This window comes from Perca fluviatilis, chromosome 7 (assembly GCF_010015445.1).
Source record: "Perca fluviatilis chromosome 7, GENO_Pfluv_1.0, whole genome shotgun sequence".
Lineage (NCBI taxonomy): Eukaryota > Metazoa > Chordata > Actinopteri > Perciformes > Percidae > Perca > Perca fluviatilis.
In genome coordinates this window covers 14228128-14245343 of record NC_053118.1, presented here as the reverse complement: position 1 = coordinate 14245343, position 17216 = coordinate 14228128, and the positions used below count along the sequence as shown (strand labels likewise).

Here is a 17216-nt window from a genome sequence, read left to right as displayed (position 1 = left end):
AAAGGAGGGAGCATGAGTGTTGGGTAGATCATTAGAAGAAGGCAACATAAGGATATTCTCCATTCTCTACATTGGCAAACGATGCTATCAAAAGCCGAGCTGAGATCCAAACAGAATAGCTAGGTCTTAAACAACAAGCACATGACAACATTATTGTGTTGTAAAACTACAACCTAATGCAGGCAGGCAGATGCGTGAGGAGAAACAGGGCATGAGCAGAATGCATGCCGTGCTGTAAATCGTATACCCTCTGTTAACTTTGCACACACACACAAACACACACTATTCAGTTTCTGTATGTGTGTGTTGCATAATTTATGGTCGCTGTTTCTGCTAAGGCAAAGTACTTTATGTTTGACAAGAGGAGGAACAGAAGCTTAGAAGGAAGCAAGGAAGGAAGGAAGTGATAGTGAAGGGAGGAGAGAAAGAACAGCTCAGTGTATGAGTTAATCAGTTTCATATACCTCCATGCTGTGGGTTCTTCTTTCCCTCCTACCATTATGATGTTTACTCATCACAGCTTAGCCAAACACTGGCCACATTTATCTAGCATTTATCTAATAGAGAGTAATTCAATGTGAAAAGCTCATTTTTGAAGAATGGAATATTGTATTTACATCTGAGGGTGTCCGCATGTGCCATTACTTTGATATCAGCGGAATGCTGTTTCTCATTAGCCTAATTAAAGCTCCTCGTGTGCCACTGAGCATATTAGCACACTCATCTGCAGCAAACTAATGATCGGCTGGTTGATAATGCGACTTTATTCTCTCTTTTTTTCATTCAGATTCTCTCTTATCTTGCTCTCAACGATTATCATCAAAGATTCACATCCTCAGTCAATCATCATCAGAGGCTGGAACGATTCAAAACTTGAATATCTCTACTACATTCAGAGGCACAACCATGCATGCATGTACTGATGAAGGTTCATATATTGGCATATACGTATATACAGAGACATAAAATCAAAAGTCAAAGAAGAGCAAATCATGTTTGAGATAAGAGAAATGAAGGCAAAAGGGGAGAGGAGATGAACTAGAATGTATCACGTATATGTTAACTAAAGATAAGGAGCGCCTGAATTATCTAAGAAACGGTCCAGCTGATCAAATTTATAATAAAATATTTCAAATATAATTTCAGATTATCAGAAGCTTTATGGTAGAAATGTATGACAAGGGTGTAAGAACATTGAAGAGGCATTTGCCTCGTCAAAACCAAGTAGTCACCTACGTCATGACTGCTACTTTTCCACTTCTAAAAAAAGCAACATGTCAGATTTTGTTGTTATTGATGCTGTGAAATGTGCAGATATGACACATTCCATCCCAACCCCAGAAAAAAAGAAAAAAACACGTTCAAAACATCACAGCAACAATCACAAGCGATAATTTGTTTTTTCACTTTCATTTGGTCCAATTAGGGATTTAACAGACAGGATTTCCTGAAACATGTTTCCACTAGATTACTAAATCATGGCCTCTAAGCAACAGAAAGGGCATTAACAATACGCCGACTGAAACTAGCTCAAAGACACAACTGAGAAAATCCTAAACACTGATTGTACTTAAGAATAATAGAGCTAGCCCCTCCAGCTATACCCTCTGGTTATATTTTAACAAATTACACCGAGAACGCAACAATGCAGCTGCGCTTCGGCAATAACCCTCCCCCTGATCTCCTCAAACCCTCTCACAGCTGTGATTAAGGGCCACTAGGCTCACATAAGAGAGCATGCTGTCCCTACCCGCCCCCTGCTAATGTACACTAACTGTACCTATAGCACCATTATGGAGGCAGCGCAAGAGCATTTCTCCACTTAATAGCCACACATTTACACACACTCAGTCATCTGACTAAGGATTGTTAGTTTAAGTTAGTCATTTCATAACTGCCTTTGTGTGAAGGTGGTCCGTGTGTGTGTCAGTGTGTGTGTGTGTGTGCGTGCGTGCGTGCGTGCGTGCGTGCTGTTGAGCGAGTGTGTCTTGTGTTTAAAGATTGCTATTGTAAGGCAGTGAAGGCTACACACACACACACACACACACACACACACATATATACACACACATATATACACACACATATATACACACACACACACACACACACACACACACACAATTGATTTCCACAGGAGGAGAGCCTCCACTCTCTGGAATCGAGATTAATAAGAGGCCATTTACATCTCCAATCAGATCAGTGAGCAAGGGAGAGAAAGAGAAAGAGCGAGACAGAGAAAGAGAAAGAGAAAGAGAGAGGTGGAAGTGTGAGAAAGAGCTAAAAAAAATGGAACACAATAAATACAACCAGTAAGTCTTTGTATACTCTTGTCCATTGTAAACAAAGAAAAGAGCCTGAAAACCAGCTGCACACCTACATTCACACCCGCAAACAAAGACACACACCTTATATTTGACGTCTGAGAGCAGCACAAGCAGATCAAACACTGGGCTGTTGTCAAGGTCCATATAGATGTATAACTGAGCTATTCTATGGGGCCTCTGACTGACAGACACACACACACACACACACACACACACACACACACACAACGGCTCCTTTGGGACCTGGTAGAGCTTTAATGACAGCATGCTGCAGCAAGAAGGGGTCAGGCAGGGAAGTCACTGTTCAGAGGCCCCACAAACGCAGACACACACACACACACACACACACACACACATTAATACAGGATACACACATGTACTTGCAGACATGCACACTCAAAAGTGAGCAAATAAATTCAGTCCAAGATCACGCACACATTGACGGACAAAGTTAGAGGCTCATGTACAGTCACGGATACAAAGCTGACATACACATGCAGGTTTTATTCATATATGGATAGATATGCGAACACACACACACACACACACACACACACACACAGGCAGGCACACTGGAGAGGGAACACTGGGTAGGGTAGGATCCAATTTGATTTGACCTTGACAGCAGAGCGAGCGAGGGCTGGTGGGAGGGAGGGACTGAGGGATGGATGGATGGAGTGTAAGGAATGAAGTGATGGTCTGGGCCAGATGCCTGTTGCAGATACTTCAGAGAAATTAGATGACCTCGAACTGATCGAGATAAATCATAGAACAAGAAAACAGCAGTGTGACACGGTGACATCTGCGCACATAAAACGGTGTGACAGACGCGCATCAAATGTTGAAGTTAATCTAACGTACATGTGCACACAGCAAAATATCTCGTGAAATAAACAAATCACACAGGGAATTCTGTTGGATGCTCCTTCATTCACTGACAGAGCCGACTAGAACTGCTGCATCTTTGTTGTTGCTAGAAAATTAAATAAGATGCCCTTTTTTAAGTTCATTATAAAGCCAATACAATCACAACCATTAATATTTACGCGTGTAAATATGCTGAATTAACGCGACCACAAAATGAAGGATGAAAACGCAGCCATAAACACTGGCTGTCAAAGTCGGGCACGATTTGTTCAAGAACAACACAATTTATCAACAAGACGAATTGTGTATTTGTCATTTTAATTCTGTTCAGGGAAAAAATATATTAAACGAAAGAACACTTTTGCCAAGAGACAATTACCATATAGATGTTTGGAGTTTCTTTCATTAAAAGAACATTTAGAAACAACACAGTTTATAGGATCCAGCAGCAGACACGTATTTACTCTTCCAGATAAGCTACAAAAAAAGGGGGGTGCTCGTCATTGGTGATGTTGTTTATTACAACCAAATCACAGATGTGCATTAACAAACAGTTCCCAGCTTCTGTTTGCTCATCTTGAGCACATTCTTAAAAACATCAGACAGCGCCCAGATGTGAGTGTATGCAACTCCGAGATCAGCAGATAAGTCGCTAATGTCGACATGCTGCAAATACAATCTGCACGTCCTCTCCAAATACATCCTGCAGTTAATGGGAATAGCCTATTTTGCGAACTAAAGCTGAAGAGCTGCTACAGTGGATTTGTTTAAGCTAATGAATAAAGTACAACATTTAGTCAGCGTGTACTTGACTGAGCTGAATCAGTGAAAAGATATTTCTTTAAGATCTTAGATTTAAAAACATGTGGACAACAGTTTCATCGTGTAAAAACTACAATCTGTTCATCACCACTTAAAGAGATGTCCAAAGCTGATCTGACGGATTGATATTCTAGCCAATGTTTTGGTTGATCAGTATCAGCAACACTGAAGCCCCAACATATAAATGCCTTTTTTAATTGGAACTCAAAATGCTTCGTCCCTACCAGCTTTCATCTGTACAGTAATTGTCGTCAACTAACATTATCCACCAATTGTGGCACGTGTTAGCAAAAGTTAGCAAGCAATCTTCAATGTGGAACTATTTTAAATTAGAAAATGAAAAAAGCCAAAAATCCACATCCACAAATCGTTTGTGTTTTGCACGATGGCAGTAACAGGTTCTTTTAATGGTAAAATGTATTTATTTAAATGTTATTGTTAAGGGTAGGCAGTCTTTTGGGGCAAGTTAGCAGTTAAGAAACAACAAGGGATATTTATAAGTTTTTTTTTTAGAGCTGCTGAGCTATTTGGGTGCTCTCAGGTCTTGAAGAAAAATATAAATATCAGATTGGAAATTGGCTGGATGGAAGTATTTAATCATTTGGATTGGAGTCTAGGACAAGATTAAGACAATACTACCAACGGGTTGTTGGTTCAAATAACAGTACATAGGACTTCTCATTCATTCTAGATGTGTTGATAAGCCTGCAAATGCATCATGCAGTCTGCGTTTGGTTCAAGGTTCAACCTATTCCTAACAGTGGAGCAATCATTTTCTTACCTGTTCTTCCCACACTGTGTCCATCTGATAGCATGATCTCTCTATTCTCATAGCATCCCACACCTACACTTTTATCTTTGCATCTCTCTCCATCTCTCCTGCCTACTGACATGTACACATTTACTAAATATTGCAGCAAACCTGCCAACTCCTCACACTTACTATCACACGAAAAGAAAAACAAATGAATCACGGCAGACAAAGGAATGGCGGACCGGGTGATATGATGCAGGAGCCATCGATCAGGCCTTAGCAATCCATTTTCCTCTTCTTGGTGGTAGAAGACTCAGAGAGGGAAATATATATATATATATATATATATATATATATATATATATATATATATATATATAGTGTGTGTGTGTTTGAGAATAAAAGTGAAAGAACAAAGAAAAAACTGAGCTCGGTTTTATGTACTTCGGGTAATCGGAGAAGTGTATCAGGTTCCATCAGTCACGTCTACAACATGGTATCATGGGGCCAGTATGGCCTGGGGTGGGGGGAGAGAGGAATAAAGTAGGAGAGAAAACAAGGGCTGAGGAAAGGGTGGGCCTCATGCCCTAAACTTGAACTTGGAGCTGATGGGGTCTGAGAGAGAGGGGAGCATGGGGTCAAGCGCTCGTGTGGATGGAAAAGGAAAAACCCAGCTGAGTGACACCAATATCACCCTCCTGAGAGACAGATGGGGGAGAGGGGACGTTTAGCAAGCTGTCTTTACGAGGCAGTTTCAGCATCTATCTCTGTGCTTTTTCAAACAGTTTCACCATAGGACCGAAAGTGAGTCAATTTTGGTCTTCCCTGGCTTGGTGAAACACAATCTTAGTCTTTAGATATGCTACGGTCAGACCCCTTTTTGAGTCTTGGTGCATAGATTAAGAAACAACCTAATTTAGGTAAGAATTACTTGTCAATCAAACACTTGCGACCGTCGGAAAAGGCAATTTTGTCTTCATCTGGTACTGATTGAGCAGGAGATTTAAAGATGCAGCAGATACAGAAGATATATATATTGAGTTATAGATTTTAGAGTTAATTAAAATGAGGGTTGCAAGATGCTTTTGAGACAGTTACAAGAGGAAAAGCGGATGTGTATTTGCAACGCACAAACGCGTTTATTCCCTCTGAGTTTAGAGGGGTAAAATAGGTCAACCTTGCGGACCATCCTACCTTGGTCTGGAGATAGTGGGGGTAGTAGTAGGTGCAGTGGGGGTACATTGGCTGCTGCTCCAAACGTTTTCCCATGTAGCTGGAATCCAATTGAAGGTCCTGGAGGCTGGAGATAGAAGCTCGCAGGTGGGGTACAATCACTCAGAGGGGCTGGCCTGGATCCTTCAGACGGCTGTGTCCGAAAGTGGAGGATGCAGAGAGAGAAGCTTCTCCTCTTACTGAGCTGTGTGTGTGTGTGTGTGTGTGTGTGTGTGTGTGTGTGTGTGTGTGTGTGCGTGTGTGTGTGTGTGTACGTGTGTGTGTGTGTGTGTGTGTGTGATAAACGCACAGAGCAATGGAGGGATAGGAGGAACAGATAGTACTTGGGATTTCAGTCTGTCTACTTGTCTGGGAGCTCACGGGGAACCTCACAAAGAGAGACAGGTCTGGAAAGAGAGGTAGAGAGAATCCGGAGTGGCAGCAAAAAAGGGGTTGGGGGAGAAGGAGGTGAGGAAAGGAAGATAGGAGGGTAGGATAGCAGGAGGCAACACAGGAAACAATAGGGGGAATTGAAGAGCAGGACAGAGAGAGGGTAAAGGGAGAGGGAAGAAGAAGAAGAAGAGGATGAGGAGGGAGGGATGGATGGGATCCGGTTGCCGGTTCCTTGCACTCGGCTCTAAAAATCAGACTCTCTCTGCTGCCCTGAACATGCCCCTCAATTTGCGTTCCAGCGTCTCTTACTCTTGTCTCTCTCTTTCTCTCTTCTTGTGAATCCGTTTCCCTGTCTCGTTCTTGCTCCCTCTCTCTCTCTCTCTCTCACACCAGACGAGACCCAGATCCCACCGGGAGCTCGGCTGTATCCTGGGGAACACACGCTGTCCTCTGCTTCTATCCTCAATAGACAGTGAAATCAGTGATTAACTCACACATGGATGTGGAGCGAGAAAGAGAGGAGAGGAGGACGATGAGGAGGAGAGAGGGTGGTCTGGAGCTGAAGCTGTGAGTGCCTTTCTTCTCACTCTCTCTCTCACACTCCCTCCCTCTTTTGTTAAGCTCCGGGGATAGATAGGTAGATATCGCTGAAGCCCGGCGTGGAGGATGAGCAAAAAAGAAAAAGCCTCCGTAAAAACTCCTCTCGCTCAGGAAGAAGCAGATAGTCCTATCTAGACACGCACTCACACAGAGGAAAATCCCTTCTGATCCACAAGGTTCCTCCTCCAACTCTTTTCTTCTCTTCCCCTCTGTGATCCCCCTCTTTCTTCTCAAGCTCTCCCTGACGGCTTGCTTCCCACTGCGCCTGGCAGCCGTCACTATGTGTGTGCGTGTGTGTGTGTGGTGGTGGCGGCAGTGGTGGTGGTGGTGTGTGGAGTGTGTTTGTGTGGCTGCTGCCGTCTGCTCCACTCTGCGTGCTGAGGCATAGAGGGGCTCGGCTTCAGCGCAGCTACGCTCCTCCCTCCCTCTCTCTCTTCCTCTCTTCCGTCTGTGTCTCTCTCCCTCTGTTTTTTTCATGGAACTATAGAACAGTGGGAGTGGTTGGTCCTGCCCTCGTTCAAGCCCTGGGGTGGGTGTGTGTGTGTGTGTGTGTGTGTGTGTGTGTGTGTGTGTGTGTGTGTGTGTGTGTGTGTGTGTGTGTGTGTGTGCGTGTGTGTACTGAATAGAAACTGAGAACGAAGACGAAGATGAGCTGTTCTACTGGCAGAAAGGCGGTGCTGGGGGGGTGGGGGTGGGGGGGTACGAGGAGCGGGAGCTAGGGTAAAGGTTGAGAAGAGGATACACGAGCAGTATAATTTGGAAACAGAGAGGCCCCCCTACTGGCACTCTACAGGCGCAGCAATGACACATTTTTCATAATAAAAGCTGTTTTGGATACTTTAAACTGATTAACATAATATATCATCATCATCATATTTTCCATTTTACTTTGCTAATATTGAATCACGTTTTTTTTATTATACAGCAACTCACAATCAGCTGGCATAACTGACATACATGTGTGCCCGACCCGAATGCCTCAGCGCACACAGAGACGCTCCATTCACACATGGCCAGTGAAGGGCCCAACATAGTATGCAGTGGTTGTGTGGCACAGTGACCCACTGGCACAGTGCTGCCTGTTATGTGATGCAACCAGGTTTAAGTAGTGCTCTTATATAAGCACAGTGAGCCATGCATGAAGACTGCTCTGCCCTCTGACTGCAGCTGTGTGTGTGTGTGTGTGTGTGTGTGTGTGTGTGTGTGTGTGTGTGTGTGTGTGTGTGTGTGTGTGTGTGTGTGTGTGTGTGTGTGTGTGTGTGTGTGTGTGTGTGTGTGTGTGTGTGTCAAGGAGACAAGGGTTGGCAGACAATGCAAATTCCCTGCAGTGGAAAAAGGGGCATGAGAACAGAATGCAAACACAAAACCTTCTCTAAGATAAGGGCTTTATTTCTTGTGCGCAATTAAACTACTTTACAGACTGTGCTGCAAAATCACATCACTGTCCTTGTGCTAGTGTGCGAGAGTTTTTGTCACAATGTCCACATGTCTGTCCTTATTTTTTTAATAGCATTCTTCTGCCAGCTTATATAATACACAAAAATTATATGTTTGGCTCTGAGGTGTACTAATAACAAAACATCTTCCAATGCAGCATATAGAAATGCAGCATAAAGAAGGCCAGTGTTGTGCCTGAACGCGTTTATTGAACGATAGTTCATGAACTCGTTCATATTTTGGGCGAACGTGAACTGAACGTACTGTAATACTGCCTGATGAACGTTACTGTGAACTCGTTCATTCTGGTGTCTGTGAACGGCACGCTCTCTGTTTAAAGGTCCAATATGTAATATTTGTACTGTAATAAATCCAAAAATGACACCAATGCCTCATCAGATATTAAGGAAACATGTTAAACTGAAATACAATCTTTTCTGACAACAATGCTAATGTCAGTATTTTTTCTTTTTGAAATTTACATTCCGTGACGGAATTTCTGTTTATGTTTTGATCTGTGTGTTGTTATCAACGGCCCAGTTTGACAGCCAGGCCGGGTTGCCAGATATACCTGTAAAAACGTAAACCCAGCGCGCTACAGCTGTAACGTTGTTACAGCCATGAAAGCAGCTAACAAACGAACAGGATCAACGGAGATAGATTCTACCCGACCTAAAAAAAAAAAAAGTAAACAGCATGTTTCTAACAGTTGCGTGACCAGAGACGTAATAACCCCCTGGTAAATATTGGAGATGTATTTGAAAGATGGAGACAGCTTAGATCCCAAAAGGACGCAGAATTGGCTAATTTCCTCCTGAACAGGTAAGCATAGCTTCAGGCTAATTTATCACAGCCACTAGGGACGGGCATTTTATGTCATTTCAACATTTGTGTACTCGCATTGAATTATATTGCTAGAGTACCCGAGGTGGTTACTCGCAAAAACAATTGAGACAGACAGTAAAGTGATCCCGACTGGTCCTGGCTAACGCCGCCATGCTAACCCTGTTAACTGCTAACGTTACCGGTAGGACCAGGCAAGCGGGCCATGGCTGTTTACAACGTGTAGTTCAGCAGCTGGAGCCGACAACGGTGAGTTATTTTAAGCCACGAGAGGGGGGCTGTAAATCGGGAAGAGAGGACTGTGAGTTTGCAGTGTGTTTAGCGATTGTTGCCGTAATTCTAAGCCAATGAAGTGTGTTCCGTTGGCAAGGTAGCTAGTGGTATTTTTAGCGTTTCGTATTGTAATTCTAAGCCGAGGAAGTGTGCCTGACTGGCGTGTGGAGAGGACGGTGAGGTTGTTGTGTTTTTAGCGGTTCATACTGTAATTTTAAGCCGAAAAAGTGTGTCTGTCAGTTGGTTACAGAGCTCCGCGTCGTGTATATATCTATGGCTCCGCGTGAGCACGGGCTTTTATGACTGTCGATATAGCCAGCATAACGTTAGCTACTCTGCTGTGCTGTGGAGTAATGTCTGGCTATGTGAGACTAGCATCTAACGTTAGCTACTCTGCTGTGCTGTGGAGTAATGTCTGGCTATTTGAGACTAGCATCTAACGTTAGCTACTCTGCTGTGCTGTGGAGTAATGTCTGGCTATTTGAGACTAGCATCTAACGTTAGCTACTCTGCTGTGCTGTGGAGTAATGTCTGGCTATGTGAGACTAGCATCTAACGTTAGCTACTCTGCTGTGCTGTGGAGTAATGTCTGGCTATTTGAGACTAGCATCTAACGTTAGCTACTCTGCTGTGCTGTGGGGTAATGTCTGGCTATGTGAGAAAAGCCGTCTAGCAACATTGTTGTGAATGCTGCGGTCTCAGCCTGGCAACCCCCGTGAACTTCGAGTCTGGGCAGGAGGGGGCGGGGAAACGACTCTCCAGTATTTTGAATTGGTAGTGCAGTAACTATTTTAACCGCTAGCTGCCAGTATTACATACAATATTACATATTGCACCTTTAACTTCGTTTAATAGGGTGCCAGATTTCTATAGAGCCTTCCAGGCGAAAACCCAGCTAAAACACACCGTAAACACGCCTTAATATGTAGCAGCAAAAACACCAAATCTGGCAACACCAGCCACCAGTGTCGCACTGCCGCATGCGTCATCAAAACAAAAAGCAGCATGAGGTGACAGCAGCATGGAGGCGACAAAGCAGCAAGGAGGCGTCGTATGATCATTTAAACAAGTTTTTCTTACATTTCTGTGCAAACTTTGCCCGCCGGCTTTCAAAAAGAAAATCCGCACTTCAGTCACATCCACAGCAAACCTGAAACGGCACATTGAATTGATTGGATATGAAGATGAAATCTGACGCATAGTTTCAGAGTTAAAACTTAGGGCTGCACGATTATGGCCAAAATGATAATCACGATTATTTTGATCAATATTGAGATCCATTACATCCATATTGTGCTACATTCCTGCTAATACATTCATATTGTGCTACATACCTCCTTTATTGAGGGATACTGTGAAGGAGTATGCCATTTCAGCTGTTGTGCGACCGCTTTCCATACATGCACGTTTGCCGTAAGGTATCTACCTGACAAAATAGCAACGCGGATTTCGGTGGCTCATTACACTGCTACTTACATGTCTGCGTTGCGCTCTGATGCTCCGAAATAACACGTTACACAGCAGGTAACGTTAGCCTACCATTAGCTAGCTACAGTAAACACTAATAACACGTTACACAGCAGGTAACGTTAGCCTACCATTAGCTAGCTACAGTAAACACTAATAACACGTTACACAGCAGGTAACGTTAGCCTACAATTAGCTAGCTACAGTAAACACTAATAACACGTTACACAGCAGGTAACATTAGCCTACCGTTAGCCACAGTAGTAACTGGATTAAACACGGCTAAAATGCTGACAACTAAACGGTGTAGTGTGACTGTATTTCACTATAGAGGAAAATCATGATCGTGATTAAAATTCGATTAATTGTGCAGCCCTATTAAAACTGATCAAATAATTGCTGTCTGTGGTTCTATATGGGCTGTGGCAATCATTTTGAAAAATAATAGCTCGCAGCAACATATGGAAAAAAGAACTATGAACTAGTTCATTTTTGGAACTGTGAACTGAACTTTGAACTAGTTCATGTAGAAAGTGAACTTTCCCAAAACTGTAGAAGGCTGTTGTGTAAAATAAAAAAATGCGAGCAGCACAGTGCTAGGTGCATACAACACAGAGTTTCGTCGAGACATCTCAAATTTCTTAAAAGTTATTTTGACAAGTGACAATTGTGTTTGTTTGACCACCCATCAACAAAAATATTAAACATGTTTGATCCAGATTAGGACGTTGTCAGAAAGAAGAAGGAGCAAGGACAGCAATTACTCTGGCACCAACCCCGCCCCCACAACATACTAATCAGTCATTGCGTTTAGATGCAGTTTAAAAAAACGATTAATTTCGGAGTTACCGTCATAACCCGGTTAACAGACCTAGAGAACTCCTTCAATAACCGGGGTATTCCTGCATTCCTTAACTGGGGTATAGTCGGGTTAACCATATGCACGTGCTCCAACTGCCCCTCCCCACTCCGCTGAAGTGGTTTTTGAACCGGAAATAATCCGTCAGCGCTGTGAATCATTAGTCGTTGCTATGACACCATACAACAAAACAGCGTTGCCCGAATCAGCGAGCCATCGGCAGCAAAGAGCCTGCGGTCCATCTGTTTTACTCCCCACCGAGGCAGCAGCAGACACCGGGATATGGCTAAACAGATTGTCCATCTCCGGGGCTGTCAACGCTGTGCTCGGCAAAAAAGTGGAGGCACCGAGGAGCCCACGCTGCAGCCGCTGATTAATTCCACCAGACACTGGTTACAGATATTATGAGCCGAACAAGTTGACAGCCATCTGGCGAAGCACTGTGCTTTTCTGCGCTGTGACAAGAGTGTGTGAATGAAACATTAGGTTGTTATATTTTACTAATTTAGTGTCCGGTCAGTATAATTTTGACAAAGATCAACCGGATGAACAAGCAAGTTGTGCGTCGGTAGAGCGCCACCTACTGTACCGGAGGTAGAGTTACTCCTGTCATTATTTATGATGTTATTCACTTAACCGGGGTAAGTATATACTCCGGTTACTGCTGTGCATGTAAACGCACTGACTGGAGAGTATGCATAAGCCCCCTGGGGGGTGAGTATAAATGCTACTCCAGCTTTGAGAAGTGGGTAATGAGTAACATCATTTTTACTTGACTGTTGTCTTGTCTTACCTCAGCACCGGTGTGTGAAACAGCTCTCTGAGTCTTAACCTTAAACTTCATGCTTGGCCTAGACTCCGGGAATAACTTGTGTTTTCATTTTCATCTGTATTGCATTGTTAACCATGTGACAAATTGAGTTTATTTATTACACAGACTGAAACAAGTCTGTCTTCAGGACTGCATACATTGCATGCTGTAATTTGTATACAGTTATAATTTTTTAAGCCATGCATTGCTCCAATCAGACCCAATTAGATTATTTTCTTTAAAGAGCCCCTATTATACTCCTTTTCAGCATCATATTTGTACTCTTGGGGTCTACTAGAATAGGTTTACATGCTTTGATGTTCAAAAAACATTAAGTTTCTCATAATCCCAATTGCTGCAGTGCCTCCACCTGAAACACTGTTTGAGCTTTTGGCCTGCCTTTCTGAAAAGCCCAGTCGGCAACCAAATCCAAACAAGCCACGGGGCAGCACTGGGCTGGCATTCTCCATTAATGACATCATTAATTGGGGAATTTCAAACAGGAATGTGGGCAAGCTGTTTTCAGGCAGTTGAGAAAAAGTGCTGTCTGTGGGAGAGAAAACTCCATTTGGAGTAAAATGTGTTCTTTATTCATCTATTACATATACAAAAACTATGTAATGCACTAAAAGATGGAAAACAAATCCAAAAAAGCATAATAGGGGCTCTTTAAAGGTGCTTTAAGCGATGTTGGGTGACGTTACTTCTTGTTGACGTTCAAAGTATTTTCAAACAAAACGAAGACTAGCTCGCTCCTCCCTCCTCCTCATTCTGTTCCCTCCCTTCTGTGCCTCAGCGCACTAACCCCCCTCACCCCATACAACCCCCCCCAAATCCTTCTTGTCTGTTATTGGCTGAACACTGGAACACGGTTTGTGTATGTTTGCATGGTCCAGGTTGAACCACTTTGTTTTTGTTGGCGTGTGTGGACCCTAGGCTGTCTACAGAGACCGCGTTTTTTTACAGTGTGTTCAGGGGACCGGCAGCTCGCGGATAGTGAGGAGATGTTTGCTGTATGGGACAAAAAAATGTTGTATCCTACAAAACTCGTGACATCGCTTAGAGTACCTTTAATATATTTTTGTTGGTGACAAAGTTTTGTGCTACAGTTTAACCCTGAGTTTTGTTGATGTAGTGCCAGTAGCTTTTACATAGTTTTTCCAAAAAGCCATCTGAATAACCTTGTGATAGCATGTTTTATGATCATAATTATCATAAATTGACAGTAGCAGACATTCTCTGCCCCCCAAAGGACTATACATCGGATATAGTGGAGTTATCTTGTAAATGGAAATCAAGAAGTGTGCACAGCTGTAGTAGTCAAGTTAAAGCCATCCAGCTGACAAATAGTTAAGTTAAAGTGCTCATATTCTGCTTTTTGGCTTTTCCCCTTTCCTATTGTGCTACATATCTTTTTGTGCACATTATAAGTTTACAAAGTGAAAAAGCGCAAAGTCCACCAGAGATGGGGACTCGAGTCTGAGACTCGAGTCTGAGACTCTGACTCGAGTCTGAGACTCGGATTCGAGTCGCACTTAAGTCGCACAAATAGCTGACTTCAGACTTGACTCGGACTCGACCCAAAATACTTCAGACTTGACTCGGACTTGAGCTTCGAGACTCGTCAATTATTGCTTTTTAAATCTAAATTTATTAATGTATTTCTATTTTCTTTTATTGGCGCATACACGTTGGGCAAACGTATGATGAGCTGCATGTCCCCTGCCCTTTGCCATAATGTGCAACGTAACGCATGCGCTATGCCTTATGTGCGCGCACTCACATATAAAAAAAATGCATTGACGATGGCGACACCAAGTCCTCCCGGAGTTGTGCCTTTTGTCGTTAGTTTTGCTTTCAATAACTGAGCGTACTAACACTTAGAAAATAAATAAATGGCATTACATCAGTGAGTTCAAACTGTTTATTGTGCGTAATTTGGACTGACACTGAGATGCATGTTGTTCTGTAACTGGTGTGGCGCTGCCACTATTCTCTTGATTTCCACTTCGACACCATAGCAAAGTGTTGTGCTAATGCTGGGAACAGGCACATTGTATATGATGTGACAGACTTAGGTTAATATTTCACCAGGTCCGAGGGCTAGAGGGATGTGTTAAGCAGACCCCATGAAGTTATCCTACAACTGATTTTGATACTGTACTGTATGGACGGTAGTTACAAAAAGAAGAATTTATTAAAAAAAAAAAAGGGGGACCCAAGAGGGAAGGGGTGGCCACGCCCCCCCACAAAGACAAGCGCCGCCCTTCCCCAAAAAAAAGTGCACACCTCCTCTACCCCCCCCCCAAAGCCTTCCTTCTTTCCAAAAAAACCCCTTTTCACAAACAGCTCTATTGTATGCATCCAGCCTTTACTTCCGTGACAAACGTGCATCACTTTGTAACACACGTTATAATGCTCGCCTAGCTGCTAGCGTGGCACACCCTCATACTCTGCAACTGACAAGCTAGCAGTACTTACTGCGCATGTACGACTCCCAACAGAGATGGAACAGAAGTGCGATGCCTCACTCTGTAGCTAAAACAGAGACCTCAACACACAGGGTGAAAAGAGGAGCTGCAGCAATTTGCAGTACAACAAATATATGGTGTTGTCTGAAACTTAAACCACATAAACCTATTCTGGTGCAACCTCTAAATACAATTATGAACCTGAAAATGACCATAATATGAGCACTTTAAGCACAAAAACATAACATCAAATATACTCTCATGCTCCTTCAAGTAAAAGTAAATGAAGATGCCATCTCATTTTTAAAAACATGGGACGCATTTTTATCTTATACAAGGTAACAGGTTTCCAGCCACAGTGCTAGTTTAAGCTACAGTATGTATATATATATATATATATATATATATACACACACAGTACAGGCCAAAAGTTTGGACACACCTTCTCATTCAATGCGTTTTCTTTATTTTCATGACAATTTTTTAGACTAGATTTTCACTGAAGGCATCAAAACTATGAATGAACACATATGGAATTATGTACTTAACAAAAAAGTGTGAAATAACTGAAAACATGTCTTATATTTTAGATTCCTCAAAGTAGCCACCCTTTGCTTTTTTGATAGCGCTGCAAACCCTTGGTGTTCTCTCAATGAGTTTCATGAGGTAGTCACCTGAAATGGTTTTCACTTCACAGGTGTGCTTTGTCAGGGTTAATTAGTGGGATTTTTTTGCTTATTAATGGGGTTGGGACCATCAGTTGTGTTGTGAAGAAGTAAGGTTGATACACAGCCGACAGCCCTATTGGACAACTGTTAGAATTCATATTATGGCAAGAACCAATCAGCTAAGTAAAGCGAAACGAGTGGCCATCATTACTTTAACAAATGAAGGTCAGTCAGTCAGGAAAATTGAATGTGCGAAAACTTTGAATGTGCTGAGGACAAGTTCATCCAAGTCACCAGCCTCAAATCGCAAGTTAACAGCAGCTCAGATTAGAGACCAGATGAATGCCACATTAGACCAGTGGAAATCTGTGCTTTGGTCTGATGAGTCCAAATTTGAGATCTTTGGTTCCAACCGCCGTGTCTTTGTGTGACGCAGAAAAGGTGAACGGATAAATTCTACATGCCTGGTTCCCACCGTGAAGCATGAAGGAGGAGGAGGTGTGATGGTGTGGGGGTGCTTTGCTGGTGACACTGTTGGGGATTTATTCAAAATTGAAGGCATACTGAACCAGCATGGCTACCACAGCATCCTGCAGCAACATGCCATCCCATCCGGTTTGCGTTTAGTTGGACTATCATTTATTTTTCAACAGGACAATGACCCCAAACACACCTCCAGGCTGTGTAAGGGCTTTTTGACCAAGAAGGAGAGTGATGGAGTGCTGCGCCAGATGACCTGGCCTCCACAGTCACCGGACCTGAACCCAATCGAGATGGTTTGGGGTGAGCTGGACCGCAGAGTGAAGGCAAAAGTGCCAACAAGTGCTAAGCATCTCTGGGAACTCCTTCAAGACTGTTGGAAAACCATTTCAGGTGACTACCTCTTGAAGCTCATCAAGAGAATGCCAAGAGTGTGCAAAGCAGTAATCAGAGCAAAGGGTGGCTACTTTGAAGAAACTAGAATATAAGACAAGATTTCAGTTATTTCACACTTTTTTGTTAAGTACATAATTCCACGTGTTCAGTCATAGTTTTGATGCCTTCAGTGAGAATCTACAATGTAAATAATCATGAAAATAAAGGAAACACATTGAATGAGAAGGTGTGTCCAAACTTTTGACCTGTACTGTATATATAGCATGTTGCAACCATCAGCATGCGAACATGCTCACAAAGACAATGTGCTGATGCAACATGCTTAGTGAGCATCTTTTTACTGTACACCAATCTTTTTTACCATCTTAGTTAGCATCGTATGGTTTGCTACTCAACAGTAAACATAAAATACAGCTGTGGCTGATGAGATCATTAGTTTTGCAGGTATTTGGCCATTACTGTGACAATGGCATCAGAGTTACTACAAAATATCCTGAGGGCAACATGAATGTCTGTAGTGAATTTAATGGCAATCC

At 42.9% G+C, this 17216-nt stretch overlaps 1 protein-coding gene across 5 annotated transcripts in view; it reads right to left on the bottom strand.

Annotated features, from left to right (window-relative positions):
• The window catches only part of LOC120562174 (RNA-binding motif, single-stranded-interacting protein 3-like), a 192603-nt gene that overhangs the window by 123076 nt on the left and 52311 nt on the right, over positions 1 to 17216 (bottom strand). Inside the window, exon 1 of one of the 5 annotated variants that reach the window (XM_039805723.1) lies at positions 5965 to 7404. The exons of 3 other annotated variants lie outside the window; for them this stretch is intronic. In XM_039805723.1, the coding sequence (XP_039661657.1) occupies positions 5965 to 6039 (75 nt within the window). In that variant the 5' untranslated portion in view covers positions 6040 to 7404. Of the gene's footprint in view, positions 1 to 5964; positions 7405 to 17216 lie in introns of those variants that run through there. One more of the 5 variants, XM_039805719.1, reaches the window with a different exon arrangement.